Source organism: Saccostrea echinata, unplaced genomic scaffold (assembly GCF_033153115.1).
Source record: "Saccostrea echinata isolate AGI-Se365-2 ecotype Australia unplaced genomic scaffold, CSIRO_AGI_Sech_v1 ptg000014l, whole genome shotgun sequence".
NCBI classification, from domain to species: Eukaryota; Metazoa; Mollusca; class Bivalvia; order Ostreida; family Ostreidae; genus Saccostrea; species Saccostrea echinata.
In genome coordinates, this window is record NW_026889763.1 from 749,947 (window position 1) to 771,997 (window position 22,051).

The following is a 22,051-nucleotide window of genomic DNA, read 5'->3' on the forward strand; positions in this document are numbered from 1 at the left end:
AATTTTTAGAGTTTTTTCATGTTTATCTATGTAAACCTTTGATCATTCATTGTGACCCCACCTATATCCAGGGGTCATGATTTGAACAAAACTGAATCTACACTACTTGAAGGTACTTCCATATAAATATGACCAATCATGGCTTTGCTGTTTGTGAGAAGAAGATTTTTAAAGATTTTCCTTTTGTATTCCGTTGATAGTCCATTGAGGCCCTGCCCTACTCCAAGGGGTCATAATTTGAAAAAAAAAAAATTGAATCTACACTACCTGAGGATGTGTCCACATAAGTTTCATCTTTCCTGGCCCAGTGGTTCTGGAGAAGAAGATTTTTAAAGATTTTTCCTGTGTAAAACTTTGATTGTCCACTGCGGCCCAGCCCTACCCCCAAGGAGTCATGATTAGAATAAACTTGAAACTACACTACCTGAGGATGTTTCCATATAAGTTTCATCTTTCCTGGCCCAGTTTTCTTGAGAAAAAGATTTTTAAGAGATGCCATTAATTTTTCACTAATTTGTAATTATCTCCCCTTGGAAGAGGGTATGACCCTTTATTTGAACAAACTTGAATCCCCTTTACCCAAGGATACTCTGTGGCAACTTTGGTTGAAATTGGCCCAGTAGTTCTTTAGAAGAAGTCGAAAATGTTAAAAATTTATAGACGGACAGATAGACAGACGGACAATAGACAAAATGTGATCAGAAAAGCTTACTTGAGCTTTCGGCTCAGGTGAGCTAAAAACGTTTTATCTGGCAGCCACCAGAAACTTAACTGGCGGTCACCAAATAATTTTCTGGCGGCCGCCAGATAATTAAATGGCTGCCATCAGATAATGATCTGGCAGCCACCAGTTATTCATGTGGTAGCAGCCTGATCTATTTATTTACCTGTTGCCAGAAAATTATCTAGTGGCCGCAAGAGAAAATATTTTTTCTATTTTATATATATATATATATAACTGCACAGCAAACTAAGGAAATTAAGATATAGTCTTAGAAGCAACCAAATGACCAAAAAAGTACTGGACATGTACACATGTTGAGCCTCCAAAATGGAGTGAACAAAAGTAACAAATTCATATCCCCAAAACAGAGTATGCATGCGCATTGGCAAATGCTTAAAAATGTGCTTATTTCATGCAAAAAGTAAAGATTTACAATGTGCAGAAAGGGAATAAAATAAAATTTGTCTAGATCCCTTTAATGCAGAATATTGAGAATACAGACACGTGTGTATACTGTACATTTATGTTCTTGAATTAAAAATCCTGAGTCTTTGGTAAACATTTGAACACTTAAAAACTGAAATAATATAGATCTATATCCAGGATTTTTAAAATACATGTTACATGTACATGTATAATAAAAAATCCTAGAAATATTATTTCAGTCACATTCCTCATTTATGGAATTTGCCAGTACTTAGTGATGAGAGAAAAAAACTAAATCTGCTCTACACATAATTATATCAATTTATTAATTAATAAAATTAAAACAAATCAAGATTGAAAAGAAATGTATCATCCCAAACCCCAATATAAGATTCACAAATACACCTCAAAACATTACAAAGTTCTTAAAAGTGTCAAAAATACAAAGATTTGAAAAAAATATTCTAATATCATTATAATAAAAAAACTGGTTCTGATACTATGGAGCATTTAATACAAAGCTAACCACTTGTCAACAATTAATGAATTTAAATTAAATTTTAACGTGTATCCTCAACAATTATACACAAAATGAAAAAAAAAACTATGAAAATGTTTTCTCATTTTTTTGTAACATATCATTAACTAGCACACATTTGTACTTAACATCTTAATTATTTCATATTTTCTTAGCACCTTTAATAGAAACAAGAAATATCAACAATGCGAATCAAACAATTATAATGCATTTATAAAATTATAACAACTCCTTACCTAAAAACTACACCATACTGTAAAATCACAATATTTTCGGGGGGGGGGGGGGGGGGGGGGGGGGCAAATTTTCGTGGTTTGAGGAAAAATGATTGTTTTGATTGGACTTGATTTCATGGTTGAAGAAATGCTGAGTAATTAAGATCTTTAAAATTGTACATTTAGTGGAGGACATGAATTCATGGGTCTCTTCACACCATTTAAATAATGAAAATTAAATCTTCATGAAAATAAGTGATTTCACTGTATCTTTCACTAGTACCGATAGTCAATGCAACATTTATATGAACATTTACATGCAAGGGAATTATTGTATCCTTAATATCACACTGTATTGAAAAAAGATTTTTATTTATGAAATATTTGTAATAATTACCTACCCTTACAAAAATTCTGTTGCTTTCCCCATAGTCAATGTCTTAAAAAAATGCCTTGACTCAAGATTTTTTGCCATTTTTCTAAACTTTTTTTTCAAAAAAAAAAGGAAAAAAAATTGTGAAAAATAAATTATATGAAGTGATTTTAACAAACTGCATCAAAATAATTGAGTCAGAATGGGAATACTTAATTTTAAACAATGACGCTATTTAAATTATCAAGAGCAGACAACTGTACTCCATAAAAAAAGGATACATTGGAAGACATAGGGAAAATTCTTTACATGCAAGTCTACCGAATGGTATATTATTTCAAAATATTGCATAAAAAAAATAACTCTAGCAAAAATGTATTTGAACCTGCAAACACTGCTCACTTATACCTACTGTCAACTAATAAAACCAGAATATATAATAAGTAAACAAAAAAACCAACCTCCAAACACCTCACTGATACTTTGTTACAAGTACTGTATAAATTAGATTTATAAGTAATTAATATACATTGCATTCTGCATGAAAATGTAATGGCACATGTAAAAAAGGATCTTTTTGTCATGGTCTAGATATGATAATCTCACTACAGCTCCAGCAGTAATGATATGCTCTACAAATACTCAATGACATAAATATAATCAACTGCTTCAAAGCTGCACCTTTTTAATAAAAAAGATATCATAGTTGAAAATCAATCAACTTTTGTCTTTGTCCGAAAAAAAATACATGTTTAATTAAATGTAAGATTCACAACTGATTTAATCATGGTATAACAAATATTTAATATCTTCTTCAACTAGTCAAAATGGGATTATTGATATTTTAAAAAACTGAACAACACTTTTCATCCACAATTCAGGAATGAAAGATATTGCAAATTAAAGTTTGATTAAAGTACCAAATGTACATTTGTATGATTTATGATATGCCCATAAAATCACTTTGTTATGATTATCTGAGTGAAAGATGAATTAAACTGAGCAGTTTGTTTAAATGAACACATTACCATGTTTACAGAGTAATAAACTTTTTGGAGACTTAAAGATATTCAAAGCATGCATATATGCAGAAGTAATGTTAATTTTGTTTTAAAATCCAAGATATCAGTCTGTACATATATTGGTCTGTACATCTAAAATCTAGTAAGTTTTTCCAAGCCTAAAAGCTACCTTCCTATAAAATTTTATTCAAACCTTTGATTAAATAATCATGTTCTACAGTGCACATGCAGATTAAATCATGGCTGAAAACACAATGGTCAACCCCACAAAAGTATTTTAGCAGAGGTCAACAACTGACAAAATTATTATATGTACTGTCTCATGAAAGTTTTATTATAACTGTGTATTCAAAGTTAGAAGGCAGCAAAGCTACAATAATAATAAGATATGGAGCAGTAGTAAAGCTTGAGATCTCTCTTTGCTTATACTGACCAATCACAGACGCTGTAACCTATAAGACATGGAGGTAGTGACCAATCAGAGAGCTTGTTATGCTGTGTGGGAGGACCCTTTTATCTTTCTGAGCATGATATAAGGAATGATAAGTAGAACAGCCCCTGATATGTAGCAGACCTTGTCTCCACAGCTCCAGTACACTGCAACAAAAACAGAAGAAATCAACTTACATCACATCTAAATAATCAAAGAATGTACCATAAAATTTTAACATTGGCAGACTTAAACCATATTGTGTCTACACAGGAAATTTTCATCTAGGTAACTTAATAAAACATACTTATTCATGCTGGTTTTTGCTTAATGGCCTCAATAATGTGATTAAAGCAGAAGCTTATAAAAATTAACACCAAGGTCTTTAATTACATGTAAAAACAATTTACTTTGGGTAAAATTAACATTAACATACCTATACTGGATAAGACAGGACCAAAAGCTCTGGCTAGAGCCCCTAGAGATCTAAACACCCCCATCACCACCCCTTTCTGATCCGTGCCTCCAAATCCTGAGATCAATGTGGTCAGACAAGGAACAACTGTGGCTGAAGCTATAGGAAAAAAAAAATCTATTTTATTGATGTACAAATCTCTTCCTCATTTTTTGATCCAATTTTTGAATAATGTATAAAATTTCTGGTCCAATCCATGAAAATTAGATTATTCTGCAAAAATCTGCTAATTAAACCTTAATTATATACCATGATACTTGCCTTTGTTACGTGTTGAAATATATGGATGAATCACTGATAATTAAAAATATTAAGTAGAGAAAAAATTGAGAATTAAGAAGATACAAACCAAAGGCAAATAATGTCAGCCCTATGTACATCATGCTAGCACTGTAGGCAAAGGCCATACACACAAAGGCCGGGATAAGCATAGTCATTCCCTGAAATGCCAAATAACAGAATTTCTTCAGTACATCTTAAATTAAATCTCAGAGTTAAATTAAGAAATATTTCCGACATATTTTAGTACAGTATCTAACCTATAGCTACCAGTTTTTCATGACTCAAAATCGCAACAGAACAGAAGCAGTTTCCCCTAGGAAATGTGGTCTTTTTTCCCTCCAAAATTTACCATATTTTCCCAACTGATTTTTTTAAGATTTCAATGTAAAATTATTCCCGAAATGAAAATGAAAAGGCTGCTTTTAAAATACAGATGACTATTTTATAAATATGGGCGAAATTCTTACCAGTGTGGCTATCTTAACTTCTTTTCCTGCAGGTATCCTTCTAACATAACCACCTGTAATTTCAATGAAAAAACCATATACATTTACAGTAAAACTCAGTTCTAGCAAACTCCAGGAGACCTGAGGCCTGTTCAACAGAGCGAACGTTCGCAAGCCTTATCCCTCCAACAGAAATGTTCGCGAGCACTGTTGAACAGGCCTCTGATAATTTACTTTGCTATATCTGTAATTCATTATGTCCATATAACAATTTCATTAAAAATAAATAAACATGTAGTGAATTTGCAATATACATGTTTTCTTCAAGCAACAAATATGTTCTCCTTGGAATAGGAGTTTCCAGATGAACTGAATGCAAATATAAATATTCATGAAAAAGAATGTCAGTTCAATATTTTAAATTTTGAGATCTTAGAAATTTGCTATAAAAGATATAGATTTTGCAATTTTTAACCTCTATGGGACACAAAATCACATTGTCATATCCATAAATTGTTATATCAGAGTTCTTTATAACCATAAAATTTTACAAAAAATTGTTAAGAATTTTGCTTGGGGTCAAAAAACAAAACAAAACAAAACCTTTGCTCTATCTGTTTAATTCACTTTGTGTTTGTACTTTAAGATTTTTACTGTATAATTGCAAGCTTCTACTGATTTTGATAAATTCTGTTGTTTGCATAAGTTTAAATTAACTACTTGCTTCAAGGTTTATATGGTAAGTAAATAATGAAATATTTAAAATTATTAAAGAATTTCAGTTGCTTGACCTCAAAGATTTTTAGGATAAAATGATTTACATTTCCAAAATGGCTCATTTATACATTTTGATTTTTTTTCAGCAAAGTGATTCTTAATGACTTACCCTGTACTAAAGCCATAATGGTCCCCAGGAAGAAAAACATCTTTCCTTGCTGCATACTAATGAAGATAAAAAGAAAGCTTGGACTTTGAACAGCTACTTAAAAGCATTGTACTGGTCACACAAAAGATTCAGAATAGACTAATTTTTGGAATGATAGTTCCAGGGCTTACAAAAAGATCAGAAACAGGTGGAACTTTTACAACAAGGGGAGGTACCTTGTGGAAGTGATTTTCATTAAATACAGTCAAACCTCGTTATCTCGAACTTGATAGGACCGAGAAAATACTTCAAGATATCCAAGGGTTCAAGATATTGAGGGTTAAATACTTAAGAAATATGTGGTTAGGACTTCCAAATCACTTCGACATATCCATGGTATTCGAGATATCCATGTTTCGAGATACCAAAGTTCAACTGTACTTGTATGTTATCAAATTTTTCTCCATCAAATATTTTGGCAGATACAATCAGGATTTCAGAGGGGGTAAAAAGTACCTGGTACAGTGTACCGGCAAATTTTGAATGGCCTGTAGTTATACTGATGATGAAGGAAGAGGAGGTAAATGATTTAAAGATGACAAATAAGAAACAAAGATCAAAGTGAAATGGTGAAGATAGAGATGATGATGATGATGAGGTTGATAATGGTGATGATGATGATGATAATGGTGATGATGATGTAATGAGGAGGAGGAGACAAAAATGTGAGGAAGACTTGATGATGCTGACACTTACCTGTCATAGTTGAGTCTGTTGTGAGTGAGGAAAGTGAGCGTAAACTCAAGCCCTGAGTACATCAGGAGGTACAGAAAATATACAGCACCTATCTTCTGCATGGCAGACACATCTGTAAAAAAAAAAGAATTAACATACAGAAAACATGGCAGACACATCTCATTTTTATGCAGACTGTTTGTAGAAATATTTTTGTTTCTTACATGATTGAATAATTCCTAGCTTTCTGATTGGCGAATACTGTAAATCACTTTTTATTCGCAAGAACTTTATTTTCGAGTAATTATGCGAGACATCATTCTCTTGCATATTAGTATTCCTTACGATTATTTAGAGCAAGAACCACAATTCGTGAAAATTTTATCTTGCTAATAAAGAATTAATGACTATCTTGTGAAAATAAGGTGTCACGAAAAACTAGTGATCTACAGTATTGTACTCCTAAGGTGGCTAAATCACCATTCTTGTCCTCAATAATTGTATAATATTATCAAATCATCATGTTGATTCTCTAACCTTGAGCATTAGTATTTGTCACTGGGGAGAATCTAAATAGAGACACTGGGTTAATGAGATGTGATGTGTTCTGCCATCCAGAGGAAATGGACTTGGCCTGTAAATAAAAATGTATCATACACAGTAAATCACAAGTCTGCATACAAAGATAAATGCAAGCAAAGGGGTTCCAATCCAAACTCAACTCTGTAGAGTATATATAAGTTCAGATTGGAAACCCTTGGTTTGAGAAGATGGTAAATGAAAACAGATCAACTTAGAAACTTTTTAAGGCTTGCATTTTCTACCAAATTTTCAGTTAGAATCTCTGATAGTATCAGAGATTCTAACTGAAAATTTGGTAGAAAAGTGCAACCTAATTTATGATCCAAATCCAGAAATCGGGAGATTTTCAGTTGTTCTGCAAAAATCGGGTGAAAAGCATGACCCACTGTGTCATAAAAAATAATCGGGTCAAGGGTCGAAAAATCGGGTGTAACCCGACGAAATCAGGTGAGTTGGCAACTATGTCTGATACTTTCCCTGAATGTTAAATATGTACAGTATTTCAATAATTTACATGAAATTTTGAACATTGCAGATGAATGTTCTGAAAGTGCTTCCCTAGATCCCTTCATAAAACAACAATACAGTAAAACTCTGTTATACAGAATTCACTTATAAGGAAATCTCAGTTATGATGAATTTTTTACAAATCCCCAAGAGAACTTTTCACTATATGTAAAATAGTGATATATGTTTCTTATATACTGGTAGATGTTAAGAATCTCTGTTACATTTATAAGTAAGCAAAACCTGGGGTCCCAGTGACTTCCTTATAACCGAGTTTTTCCGTACATGTTTTTAGAGTACAATTGTACTGGAAAAAATATCCTTTGAAATTAATGTAATATATGATACAGTCAAACACGCTTATAATGAAAACGCTTATAATGAATTGATGCTTACAGCGAAGTGATTTTCACTCTCCATAACTCTCAGATATTTTTTTTAAACTTAATTAACAGATTTAATGAATTATGCTTATAACAAAGCAAAATCATCTGTCCATGGCACTTCATTATATGTGTGTTTTACTGTATTAGGAATTAGGAATTCTCCTGAAGATTTGTAATTAAGTTCAGCTTTTTTATTAACTGAGGACAGCTTACCCTTCTATGTTGAGGCAGTGTTTCTTTGAAAAACATTAAAACAAAAATGACATCTATTACTGCTAAAGCAAGTGCAAAAAGGGCAGGAGCTGTGTAGAAGACTTCCTGTTGTTCGCGGGCAAATCTGGAAAAAACGGCTCCAATGATTGGTCCAAAAACAAATCCAACTGAGAAGGCCACGCCCACAAAGGCCTGAAACATAGTTATATAATTATCTTGGTTATTTTCAGTTCTATCTGCTGATTTTCCTTAATATACTCAAATGAATATTCTAATTCCTAAAAAAAAATATGCCCTTAGAAACTACAGTTAAACTTCAGCATCTCAAACATTGATATCTCGAATACAATGGATATTTCTATGCTGAGTTGGTACCAAGTCCCAACCACTTTTTCTTTATGCAATTTAACCCAAATAATTCAAATACTCAGATTTTTTGAAGTTTTTTTCTCCACCCCATCCAGTTCAAGACAACAATTAAGGTCTGACTATATATTTATTTTGTGAGAATCAATATATGTGACACATACATGTATGAATGCATTTAATATTTCTCAGCGTGCTTTTCTTACCATGCCTTTCCCTCTTTTTTCTGGAGGGAATATGTCAGCTATGACTGCTGTAGATATACTGACATTTCCCTTACTGAGCCCCCCAATGATGCGAGCAATGACAAAGAGAGTGAAGTTGTGGGAGACTGCCCACAGGGCGTAAGATGCTGCCACACCTATCTGTAAAATAAAAGAACAAATATTTCAGGGGACATTTGTCTTTTCAGGAGCAATATATTTTGGGGAAGGAGGGGGTATAAATATATTAGATATGAAGATTGCTTGTGATACACACTATGTGAGACAAATGCTTGCAGATACATGTATATTTCTGACTTTTTAACAAAAGGTCTGTGTGAAATAATAGCTAACATAATATAAATACTAAAATAAAATGTTACCATGGAGACAACAAGAATAGGTTTTCTGCCATAGACGTCTGAGGCTGCACCCATGATGGGTGAAGCTAAAAACTGCAACATGGAGAAAAGGGACCCAATAACACCTGTAAATGCAATAGACAAAAATAATAAATTAATTTTTTCTGCCATGATTCAGAGAATTATTATAGTTCATGATTGCTATAATATTTACTCTCATTTTTCATATATCTTGCTTTTATCAAATTTTCAGATATTGTTCACTGATATTAATGGTGAGCTGTCTTAGTGAGTTTTTTAAGTGCACCTTGTCATAAAGATATAGAGATCAGAAAAGATTTACTTTCAGCTAAAACATTAATGTATATACTGAAATACTTTGTGCATAACACCATTAACCGGTTATTTTTGATTTTACTAAAACTTCTGATGATGAATACAACAAAAAAAGAAAACTAGCCAAGAAAATTCTTTCTGTTTTCATTAATTTTATCTCTTTCTAAAATCAAAAGATACAACGAGTAGCATAAAATTAGTGCATGCACATGTACTTATATGGAATATGTAAATGTATATACAAGTACTATAGTGTTTTATATTAGGCATCTTCCACATTGGATCATAAGATTCCCACAGTCTTTAAAATGACTAAGTTGTAGCACCATTAAAACAAACGTTCAACTGACCTCCAAACAGCACAGAGTTCCACCTGGGTGTGTCTGGGGCCCCTACCAGCTCCCGAAACCCTGTCACTGAATCCTTGATCATCTTGTATAAAGTGTCCTAGAAGAAAAATATGATCAGAAAATCAAACTCTACTTTTAAAATGGAACAGTTACAGCGCATACGATACTTCAGTGATAAGAAAGCAGGACTATTTTTTTTTCTATTGATAAGGCCAGTAAACTGAAAATTTCATTCTTACTTTGGATATACAATATATTTTTACTCTAAAAGTCATATTTTAAATTGATTATTTTTAAGGACATACGCAACGTACCTTACCTACTGATAATTTTTCAAGATATTCTTAATTTAAGATTATAGTGCCATCAGATGTTCGTCAACAAAAAATCAGCATGTATTACCAGGGGTTTTGAAAAGATATCAATTGATGAAAATTCTTGTATAATTGAAAGAAAAATACACTAAAATTACTATACACATATTCTAGATGTTTTGTTTATCCAAACTTGTTTTAGAAGAAGTGTACAACAGCATATATAGACATACAAATGTAGCACACAATTCCTTTAAGTATTGGAACTCTTCAACTCCAGGGAAAAAGACAATAAAGTTCAAACTACGTTGCGTATGTCCTTAAGGTCTGATGACATGTTGCTCGAATATCTGTTTTGTATCTCTTCGTAATAAATTACAACAGATCAATCATAATTATCATTATCTTGTAATTTTAAACTGTTTTCAAAATGACTAAGAAGATAAAGACACCAAAAAATTGTGATATTGGCAAATCAAAAGATTTCTCATAGGATCACATAGTAAATACCCTCCTCTGATATTTTACAAAATGGGGGAGGGGTTGGAGGGGGGAGGTGTTTGTTTGTTTTTGTAATCAATGCAACAATCTTGGATTAAAGCATTAAATTTCTCCCAGAATAATCACTCAGAAAACCTACATAACAGATCTTTTGACAAAAATATAAATATCTCCATGACAACAACTGTATTACCTTTTCATTGGTGCCGTAGTAGTCCAGTATGGATGGTAGGAGGGGGAGAATCAGTGTGAAGCCCAACAGGTCAATCACCAGGGACAGGAAGACCACGTACAAAGTACGATTTGCTCCCTTGTCCGTGTCAGAGGCACCACTTTTACCATTTTGTGTCTTTTCTGTTGCCATGGCGACTGCCTACTGCTTTCTCTATAAAACATAGGTAATCAAAGATTACAAAGCTCACCTCGACAAATGTTATCTATAAGTAAGGCAAATTTCACATCATATTTTTTTTTCTAGTTAGTGTATATCCCAAGATCAATATCCATGCAAGTTTGGTTTATGTAGGATTTATAGTTACTTGGAAATGGGGAATAGACCTGCTCAAAAAACTCTTAACCCATTTACTAATCAAGAAAATTTTGGTCAGTTCCAACATCCAAAGCAAGTCTGGAAGTTTTCATCCTTAGACACACCGTCTTTGCAAGTTTAATCATAACAGGCAATAATATTATATAGCTACTCCAAAGAAATACCCTGGTCACTCATCTGGAAAATGTAGCTCAGATTCAGAATCCAAAGCAAGTCTGGAAGTGTCCATCCCTAGATACATCATCCATGCTAATTTTGTTAAAATATGGCTAAAATTCACTCATGTGGAAAATCTAAGTCAGATCCAGCATTCGAAGCAGGTTGGTTTGTGTACATCCCTAGATGCATCATCCATGCAAGTTTGGTCCAGGTCAGGCTTATAGTTACTTGGGAATGCACCTGCTACAAAAACTTTAACCTGGTCACTCATCTGGAAACTTTAGCTCAGATCCAGCATCAAAAGCAAGTGTGGTAGTGTCCATCCCTAGATGCATCATACATGCAAGTTTGACCCAGGTAGGGCGTATTGTTACTTAGGAATGGACCTGCTCCAAAAGCTTTAACCTGGTCACTCATCTGGAAAATCTAGGTCAGATCCAGCATCCAAAGCAAGTGTAGTAGTGTCCATCCCTAGATGCATCATACATGCAAGTTTGATCCAGGTTGCTCTTATAGTTACTTGGAAATGGACTTGCTCCTAAAACTTTAACCAGGACGCCGATGCTAACGCCGACACCATCACCAATGCCAGGGGTATAGCATAAGCTCATTTCAACTTCATCGAGGTGAGCTTAAAATTCAACAGTTATTGTGTATAGTTCTCATAAGCAGGAAGAGGAAAAAACTCATTAAAATTTTAAGAAACCTCAATTCTCTAATTAAAAAAGAAAAAAAAATCAATCAAATATTATTATGTACCAAAAAAAAAATGTAAATCAATAAGTAAAAATATGTAAACCTCTAGACGGTTGATAAATTAGAAATACCATGAATTAAATGCAATCTCTCTCTCTCTTTCTCTCTCTACATACATACATGTAACCTCCCTTAAACCGCCACCTTATCACAACATTACGTACACTATGACTTGCCTTTCCTGATGATGTAAACCTTTAAGTGGACTTAGGTATCCATCACTTACCAGAAGAATTTCTTACAAATTAATTTGTTTTACATTTCCTTAAACAAGCAAACAGATGTTAATCTGAGATTGAAACTTTAAAAGCAAATCAGTTAATGGTTGCATAGACATGTATTTAATGAATACCCTAAGGCTGATTTGTAATGCATGAATTCATCACATTGAAATGTTTTAAATATCATAAATATTGACAAAAACCTGAATATCAATATTTTCATATCTGAGCATCATTGATCAGTATGAAATAGATTTTTTGATATGTAAACACTGACATAATTTTGTTTATATATGTATTGATCTTGAATGTGCTTTATTTAGCAATAGTTTATAGTCAAACTTGAAAATTTTTTTTTTTTTTTTTAAATGATCAATGAAAAAAAAATACATTGAAGTTAAGATGAGGCATGCTTTAATCAACAACAATATATAAACAGATTAAAAATGTTTAAAGAACAAACTGCATAGGATATTTAGTGAAAGTCTCTGGTCATGATTTTTATCTTGATGTAAAATTGGAAACTTTTGCATGAATTACAATAATGAGTAAAATTTATGATTAGTATATACATGTGTGTATAAATCTTTAAACCTATCTTAATGTTGTCTAAAGGGAAGAAAAATTAATTTTGTTATTTTTTTTTTTAATTGTAATTTTTTAAATTAAATAAAATCAATGTTGCAAGAATTTTGGGTATTACTTTGTCACATCACTTGCTTCCCCTCAAATTTAGTTAAAAATACATGTATCTAAAATATATTCAGAGAAAGAGAGAGGGAGAGAAATTTACCAATTTAACCTGAAAGTCTTTGTTCTAAGGTATTAGGTATAGATTAATGTAGGAACTTCAACACATATGAACACATTTTTTTAAAATTTTCTGTACCATACTGAAAAGATATTTGCCACTTAATAGTAGATTTTATTAGATCTTTTTTTATTACAAAATATGGTCAATAATGTGTCACCTCTAATCATTTGCATCCCTATCCTCCCCATAGAGACAACAGGAATAAGTCACAGAATACAAATCTATCATTTGCATAAAGACTTTTAATTAAAGAAATAATAATAAATAAACTATTGAAAAATGATATACTGAACTTAAAAAGGTCCCTTTTGACTCCTTCTTAAAGCAAAAGAACCAGTGAGAACAGGAAGTAAGTGATACTACAAGAACAATAGAAGGACAGAGGGAGGATAATAGCAAAGGAGTCAGAATGTTAGGGTGATTGTGCAAATGTAGAATGAAGATATGAGGGTGATGCTAGCACTATTTCATTCTACCATCCTCTAAACTTTGAGCAGCCCTTCATATTTTTGTCCCATTTTTCCGTATGCCATTGCATCATCATACTTGCTCCCTCACAATGATTTTTGTTCCCTCATATTTTCACCCTCGCATTCTCATTTCCTGATGTTGTCACTCTCATGTTTTGCCTTGCATTCTCACTCTCTTCAGTAAACTGCACTGATCAAGGGGGAGGAAAATTATCAGGCAGCAACTCATTATATTAATAACCTTTAAATTATGTTTATGAAAATAAATTTGTTTAGAGAAAGGTTGATTGAAAAAAGAGTTTCATGGGCGATTGGCTACTGCTTAGTGAACTAAGTACTATATAGTAAAATGCCTTGAGCATATAACGCATTTTGCAATATTCACAACAATTAAGCTTGGACTGAATGAAGACAGTCTAATAAAAAATTGCATTTGGGTTAACTAAAATGAATTTTGTGATTAAAGTTTCATCAGTGTAATTTAGATGGCTGAAAGAAAAATTTTACTTTATAAAAATTATGCACACCACTCCAAATGAGCAAGCCTAAACAGAACCGGGATATACTTACACTTAGACTTACAAGCAGTAAATAACAATCCACTGTCGGAGCAGGTTTAAGACGAAGATAAAATGGAAAATCTTTATCTTGTCCCTTACACAACAACCATATAATTTTGTACTGTTCAAAGTTCACAAACTTTTCAGTATTCCATGCTTATCATGTTTATCGATTTCAGAGATACTTACGCTTACTTTTAGAATATTGAGTAATCCTTAACCAGTTTCTAAAACATTATTCTAAACTTGTGAAGACAGCGCTCATTTGAAATACATATATATCTTCGATCAAAATGTGGAACATATGTTTGACGGTTATGGTTTGACAGCTTTTAACTTCCGCGTGTCAGACGAACAATCAACCAAACGTTTTTATGGGAGGAAGATTTGTCAACTGTCTTAAGCGCTTTACGCACTCAGACGGACACGCTACTTTCATTTTTCACTTTATCGTTTACGGTTACCTTCTCGGCGGTTGGTTGCTGTGATGTGGATCGCAGTGTAACTTTTCAAGGTGAGTTGAAATTTGCAAACTCTTTAACTGGAAGATATAATCAAGCTTTTTATGCTATTTATTATTGACACCTGTAGTTAACAACTGGTTAAACTGCAAACATGTCATCGTCCCTTTAAATTTAAAAAGTTTGCACGAGCATGAGTGAAGATTTGTACAGGTGCGAAAAATAGGACATACTATTACATGTTCGAAAAGGATTGATTTACACTGTGTTCGTCTGGCACATGTGTTAAAAAAATTAAATATAATGACACAAACCACATGTGCTGGGATTTTATTCTATATATGAATATGTACATTGATACATGATATATACATAATTCTGATTTAGTTATATACAGTTATATATAGTTTAACTTCGGTATCTTGAACATCGATAACTCAAATACCATGGATATTTTGAAGCTTGAAAGTCCCAAACCCTTTTTTTGAATGATTTAACCATCAATATCTCAAATCACAGGCACTTGTTTCATATACAGGGCACCCCCTACTTATTTTTACCACAAGGTACCTAACTCAATTTCAGGCACCCCCACTTCAAGCTTGTATTTTGTTAATATATCAATTATTAACCTACTTAAAAATGACATCGTTCGCTTCGAAAGACTTTTTTGTTGTGAAATTAATCATTTCAGACGTCTCTGGTCAAGCCTATTTATTGTAAACCACTCATTTATTCCTCAAATATTACCTTGATACATAAGACTTTGAATGGGATACAAAAGCTTCTGGTTGGGGTTATAAATGAAGGATAAAACCAGAGACCTCAGAATGAAATACTCGAAAGTCTCTGTTTTTTTCCTACTAAATTTTCTTACTATTACTAAGTTTTACTGTACATATAATACATTGTATGTAATAATTCATATACATTAAAATCCATAGATAAACTCCAAATCTGTTTCATTATATATTTTTTTTTTTACATTCTTTGAATGTTGACATGTTCTGACATACATTGATGACCAATTCTTAATATTATTCAAAGAGACCCAACTTTATAGTTACCTGTATGCGCAGACTGTTACAGAAATCTCATATATTAAAGGCTAATAAGTGGGTTGCACCTAGCTGATAAGAAGCCAAGAACTAGCAAACTTACAGGTGTGGGAAATTGTACCCATTAAAAAACCTGTAGAAAAGAAAGGAATTAATTTTTAAGGGTGAAATTTACAACCCTGGGTCACTGTTTAATTACTCATTTCATGTCAAGCATGTCATTATTTAGCTTCAAATAAAAGTGACCCACTCCCTCCCCTAGGACTGTAGGACTGATTTGTATAACTAAGAAATTTCAGAATAGTAGCCCATAAAGATTAATGGAAATATTGTTTTGTATTTAGGAAGAAAATTATATTGAAAACATAAATCAAATATGGAAGGTGGCCAAGTTCATGATTCTGTCAAGGACTACTATGGTAAACAACTTAAGACAGTAAATGATCTGAAGACACAGGCCTGTGTTACAGTCGGGAAATCTGTGACCAAACCAGTCAGGGAAGCGGTAGCTGCTGTACATGATGAAGTGGTGTCTAAGTAATTTATTTTTAATTGGTTTCATAATCTGTTGATTACTAGTAATAATTAAAATGTTCATTTAATCTAATTTGAAACTTAAGCAACAGTTGTAAAAAAAATACTTGAGCTTTATATGCTCTTATTTGTTCTGTTTGTATGAAAATCTGGAAATTGCAATACTTCAGTATTATGAATTTGAATAACTTTACTTTGTTCTATCAATTGGAAGACGTACAGTCAATGAAAACCTTACTTTTTTAGTGTACCATCATATCCATGACATTACAAATTGTTGTAATACACTTTAATTGTTATTGTATCACTTAAATATTGAAATTAAATTACAAAGGGGCATAACTGTTGTGACTACTGAATTCATATTCTTTTTTAATTCGCTCCAGTCACCCACCCACTTATGTCCGTCACAGCTACTTGTAACATTTTCAAAATCTGATGTTAATTAATTTAATGATAAATTTTTGAAACATAGCATCCATGAGTAAAGGGAAACCAAAAGTGTAAATTTTTAATCTGTCTGATGCATTGTTTAACATACATGTACTTATTTTTTCTATTTAAAGAAAAGTATTAAAATTTATTTATATTTTAAACCTTTATTGATAATGATTTACATGATCTGTTCACTAGGTACTATGGATGTGGACTGGTGATTCCAGAGAAACTGGAGGGAATGAAGATTTTAGATTTAGGGAGTGGAAGTGGGCGGGACTGTTTTGCTCTCAGTAAGCTGGTTGGTCCAAATGGTCATGTGACTGGAATTGACATGACAGATGAACAGGTAAAAGAAGTGCTTTTTTTGGATTTATTCAGTTGAAGTCAAACATGCTTAACAGTTTATAGAATGCACAGAATATTCCCCCTTCTTTGAATCAATTATATATAAAAACCTATTTGCGTTAATAACTTATAAAAAGTGCATTTGAAAATTGTTCAACAGTCTATAAAATTATAACTTGCAATACTGCACATGCTTGGAGGATTTATATGTAATATCACTATTGTTAGACGTAAAAACAAAAAAAAAAAAAAAAGGAAAAAAAAAAGATGGAATTGAAAGCAGGTATGTTAATTTGTTTCTATCTTTGTAGATAGCTGTGGCACGCAAATACATAGACTATCACAGAGAAAAGTTCGGTTATAAAGAGGCCAATACAGACTTTGTACAAGGCTACATTGAAAAGCTTAGAGAAGCTGGACTGAAGGAAAATTACTACGACATCATCATGTAAAATATCATCTCAATATATAACCTCTCACAGTTCATAAACAGTCATGTGAAATTGTTTAAATAATTCAGTAAAATTTTGTTCATTATATTAAGAACCCCCTGTACAAAAAAAAAATTTGATACCCGGGTATTTTTATGAAGTGCTCAGATGAGCGATGTGGCCCCTGGGCCTCTTGTTATGAAGTGTATTGGTCTTCTCTTTTTTTTCAGATCAAACTGTGTGATTAATCTTTCTCCAGACAAAAAATCTGTACTTAAGGAGGCTTACAGTGTCTTAAAGGTAATACTCCACACTATTAGAATTCTTTACATCTTGAATATTTATTTTGTACACGTTTATTCAGTCCTCATATTCAATTATTTATTATTACTGTGTGTTAGTAGCTTCTCATGCTGAATAGTAATGCAGTACATGTACTTTTATTTTATCATCTCAAAAATTAAAGTACCGTATATATGTCCATTGCAAATGAAATTTCCATGTATAAATTTTCTATAAACTGCCATTTGTTTCTTTTGATCCTTTATTCATTATTTTCTGTAGGAGGGAGGGGAGTTTTACTTCAGTGATATTTACGCAGATAGAGAGCTGGAGGACTCAGTCAGGAAAGATGAAGTCCTCTGGGGTAAGATCTTTGATTAAGGTTCATTGATCCTCTGATAAGAGAGATAACTCTTACTTGGTTAAATGACTATTATTCATTGTCAAGTTATAAGACAATTTCTGTCGAATTTTGCTCTGCAAAGATATACTGAAATTGTGTTTATTTTAATTAGAAATTAGATTTCTTTTGAAAAATCATCAGTATAAAAGCAAAATATTATACAGTGAACAGAGGGATAGGGAATTTTTTTTTTTAAAAAGTTCACATAGGTTTCTTTTTCAGTTATCAAGTTCATGTTACTATAAATCATCAGCAATTTACAGTGTTAAAAACTACATATATGTACATATAGTCATGTAGTTGAGCAAATTTGCATCTGTAGTTTTTGTGGTCAGGTTTATCCAAAAACATTTTAAATGAGTTTTTTCTTGATTTTCAGGTGAGTGTATTTCTGGAGCCCTGTACTGGAAGGAATTGTTCACCCTTGCATCAGAAGTCGGCTTCAGTCGACCATTTCTTGTGACAGCAGCACCTGTCCCCATTGACCGAGAAGACTTCAAGAAGATCTTAGGTATCATGCTTGCTTTCTTTAGCTACGTTGAATTATGAGGCAATAATGGTGCATGTTTTGTATGTTCTTTAATGCAGAGGTTATATATATATTTTGTTCATATATTGCCTCAGTAGAGGGCAGTTCCCTTTGTTCAAGCATATAATTTTATGATAATTACAGATGTTGTCTAGTTTGGTTACAAAATAAATGTAAGGTACAGATACATTGAAGTGCAGATAATAGCATTTTCTTCTTTATGTGCTCATATTGGAAGACCTGGTGTGTATTTCTTATGCACAAGAGTGTTTTCATGTTTAAAAGTCATAGGTACTACATAGAGCTATGAACTTGAACAATAAGTCTAACTTTATATGGCCCGAGACAAACTTTCAACACAAAAGTTCAACAATAGCAAAAGCTGCAACATTACAGATGTACAAATATTGCATTCAAAGAACATGTGAGGATGCATGTGTTAATACAGGGAAAGGATTTTCTAAGTTGCAAGAACTTTTATCAATTCCCTTTGTATCATTTACACAATAAAATATGTTCAAAACAAAACAATGTGTTAATAACCTTGATCAATTTTCCACCAGGTGATGCTCGCTTTGTGTCTGTGACGTACAGACTTTTTAAACTTCCTCCCGAATCAAAGGCAGAACCAACTGAAGTCATCTACAATGGGGAGATTCCAGGCTACGAGGCTGAATTTAAGTTTGATCATCAACACATTTTTAAGGTACAGTGTATTTTGATTTATAGAATGTGGGAAGGTTAGATATGAAGTTTTTTTTAAAAAAAAAATAGACCAATTACTGTATACAGGGTTATGAGATATGGTTCCTAACTCTGTATACTGTATACAGAGTTATTTTGGCCCTGTGTTATTTTCGCCCTTTCACGCATGTAAACAATTTTGCCCCACTTTAAATTCACCCAGTCTCAATTCTGTTAAGAAAATATACTGTGTTCTCTGAATTTGCCCTGTTTTAAATTCTCCCACCAGTGAGTAGGTTGAAAGGGGCGAAAATAAAACGGGGCGAAAATTTTCCTGTATACAGTATTATTGCTCAGAAAAAAAAAATTCACTCAAACTATTGAACATCAAGGAATATTTTTTTTTTTACCTGTAAACATGCATAAATAAAGATATTTACAAAAATCATTGTTTTAATTCATAAAATGTGCATATTCTGACCTGTTAAGTTTGTTACAAACATTATTTTGAATAGAAAGATGATGTTGTCATGGTAACTGGGGCAGTTGCTGCGGCCCTGAAATGCTCCCGTTTCTCAGACGAGTTTGAGTATCAACCAGGCCCTAAGAAATCCTGTGGTACGGATAGCAATAGCAAGGTACATATATAAAGGTTCTCACTTATCATGTCAAGTCTTAAATGTGTAAAGAAGTTTTTTTTGATAATGTAAAGTCCTTTTCCATTTTAGGTCACCATCATTGAAAAGTTCTATTTCTAGAAAGAAAATTTTAACGATTATCACTTGATTTGTGACTTTTTCGCAATTTATGTTCTTGTATATAAAAAATTACGCATTGCTCTTTCATTGACAGCTGGATTTTGAGGATCCATTTGAATACCTGGAAAACTTGGCAAAGAAAGGTCAGAAGGTCGAGGCCTCGTGTTGTGGTGGATCCAACAAGTGTTGCTGAGGCCTCGTCTTGTGGTGGATCCAACAAGTGTTGCTGAGGCCTTGTTTTGTGGTGGATCTACCAAGTGTTGCCAAGACATGATTTGGATAAACTTTAAATTGACAAGTAGAGTGGCCTATTCCTAGAGCCAGTACCATGTAGACAATGTCAAAAATAAATGTAGAAATATTATCTTGGAACAATAATGTCCATCTTAGAAATGTTGTAAATGTTGTAAATCCCCACTCCCAGTAAAATGGAATATTGTTATAGGATACTATCCTACTATGTAAAGCCAAAAGAGAGATCAGTGTTCAGAAGACAATGCTTTGTCAGTGGTATGCACTAAATGTAGAATACATTAAAGCCATGGGAATATCCCTATAGGGAGTTGGGTGGGTGGGGGTTGTTGGTTGTGGAAGACTGCATAAAAAATACACCTTCTTCAGAGATATTTACAATTATTACATGTATGTTTGTAGACAAATATGTATTCATACACATGTACCTGTAAAAGATGTATATACATATTATATTAATATGTTGTTGATTGTGGGGAGATAAAATAGTGCAATTATTTCAATTATAAATTATAAATGTATAGGACATGTTTAAGTTAAATGTGTTTTAAAACAAATTATAAATTTATAAGGCATGTTTAAGCTAATTGTGTTTTAAAACATGTTGAAATAAAATTAAATAGATTGAGAGGCACACATTTTTTTTGATTAGGCTCTTGACTTCATCATATTTCCAACAGTGAGGTATTGAGGGACATACAACTTGACCGCTTTTAAAACACCAAATTATCCCTCAAATAGCAGCAGTTTTAAAGTTATAAGGTTAGAAGTATCACAGTTGCAAATTAATGTTTTTATGTGTACAAGCACCCACAGTACACTGTAAAAATTGTGTTTAGGAAATAAACACTTCTATTACATGTTTAGATCTAAACGTGTATAGTATTGTGTTTAACAACTAAACACTTATGTCTTAACATGTTTTATATCTAAACGCGTTTAGAAATTAAACACGTTTTACTGTAAAGTGCAGAGTTATCTTCCCGGAAATGACACACATATATTTGAACGTTAATTTGAGCGGCTATGTAAACAAAGAAAACACAACAAGCTAAGGTGATGTATCAATGAGAGTTATGACAACCCAATTCAAGGGATAACCATGACGAAATAGTGAAATACGTGAAAGGGCATCTTGTTGCTGCAATACATTAAAGGTTTGTTTTCTTTTTCTTTGCATTGATTAACCACGATGAGCACCGTAAATAAAGTTGACTTGGGATATCTTGAATTCGTTCATAGACTTGCAGGAGAAGAAATAATATTAAATGTCATTAAAATCATCTATATTTATATCTGTGTAGTTTCACTAAAATTTGAACAATTTTGTTTTTCTAAGTAATGTAAAATATCAGTGATAGTGTACTTCTTCTAAAATCTGGCTTTCTTTCCTACAGGCACCGTACGTAGTCCAGATCGAACTCAAAATACACGTATCAGAGTACCTGGTGTCATCTTCAAGTGCAATGTTGTTGTTCCATAATCAACACTTTGAAACTTCATTTGTTGAAGACTACTGTGTTAATTCGACAGTGTTTACAATTATCCTCGTGCATTCGAAATGGGTTACTTTCTGGCAGTTATTGATGGGATATAGATTATAATATGTGGTACTTTGGGACTTGCTGAAAGTTCATAAAATTTGATATTTTGTGATTGACATGAGGAAAACTCTGCAGCCGATTCAAAATATGA

At 32.6% G+C, this 22,051-nt stretch overlaps 2 protein-coding genes across 3 annotated transcripts; one reads left to right on the forward strand and one right to left on the reverse strand.

Moving 5' to 3' along the window:
* Positions 1 to 1,617: 1,617 nt before the first annotated feature.
* On the reverse strand, positions 1,618 to 14,481 carry LOC133186600 (major facilitator superfamily domain-containing protein 10-like). 2 transcript variants are annotated; one of them, XM_061321833.1, is made up of 13 exons: positions 14,377 to 14,481; positions 10,845 to 11,036; positions 9,837 to 9,933; positions 9,172 to 9,275; positions 8,792 to 8,950; positions 8,220 to 8,411; positions 7,069 to 7,165; positions 6,553 to 6,664; positions 5,818 to 5,873; positions 4,953 to 5,005; positions 4,553 to 4,643; positions 4,165 to 4,302; positions 1,618 to 3,895 (listed from the first exon to the last, which is right to left on the reverse strand). In XM_061321833.1, exons 2-13 carry the CDS (start codon positions 11,013 to 11,015, stop codon positions 3,789 to 3,791), a joined length of 1,377 nt encoding a protein of 458 aa, XP_061177817.1. In that variant the 5' UTR covers positions 11,016 to 11,036; positions 14,377 to 14,481; the 3' UTR covers positions 1,618 to 3,788. The 2 variants fall into 2 exon arrangements, with proteins under 2 accessions (XP_061177817.1, XP_061177815.1); XM_061321831.1 differs by having other exon boundaries at positions 14,371 to 14,480.
* Positions 14,482 to 14,632: 151 nt separating this feature from the next.
* On the forward strand, positions 14,633 to 20,986 carry LOC133186602 (arsenite methyltransferase-like). Its single transcript, XM_061321834.1, has 10 exons — positions 14,633 to 14,695; positions 16,045 to 16,237; positions 16,868 to 17,018; positions 17,329 to 17,465; positions 17,679 to 17,748; positions 18,013 to 18,094; positions 18,513 to 18,644; positions 19,226 to 19,368; positions 19,862 to 19,984; positions 20,199 to 20,986. Exons 2-10 carry the CDS (start codon positions 16,077 to 16,079, stop codon positions 20,295 to 20,297), a joined length of 1,098 nt encoding a protein of 365 aa, XP_061177818.1. The 5' UTR covers positions 14,633 to 14,695; positions 16,045 to 16,076; the 3' UTR covers positions 20,298 to 20,986.
* The last annotated feature ends 1,065 nt before the right edge of the window (positions 20,987 to 22,051 follow it).

Coding starts and splice junctions, on each gene's coding strand:
- LOC133186600 (XM_061321833.1), bottom strand. CDS start 11,015: ATGGCAACAGAAAAGACACAAAATGGTAAAAGTGGTGCCTCTGACACG. Junction 9,276..9,836: donor GAACTCTGTGCTGTTTGGAG/GTCAGTTGAACG, acceptor TTGCATTTACAG/GTGTTATTGGGTCCCTTTTC. Junction 7,166..8,219: donor CACTGCCTCAACATAGAAGG/GTAAGCTGTCCT, acceptor TTTTATTTACAG/GCCAAGTCCATTTCCTCTGG.
- LOC133186602 (XM_061321834.1), top strand. CDS start 16,077: ATGGAAGGTGGCCAAGTTCATGATTCTGTCAAGGACTACTATGGTAAA. Junction 17,749..18,012: donor AGGCTTACAGTGTCTTAAAG/GTAATACTCCAC, acceptor TATTTTCTGTAG/GAGGGAGGGGAGTTTTACTT. Junction 18,645..19,225: donor AGACTTCAAGAAGATCTTAG/GTATCATGCTTG, acceptor ATTTTCCACCAG/GTGATGCTCGCTTTGTGTCT.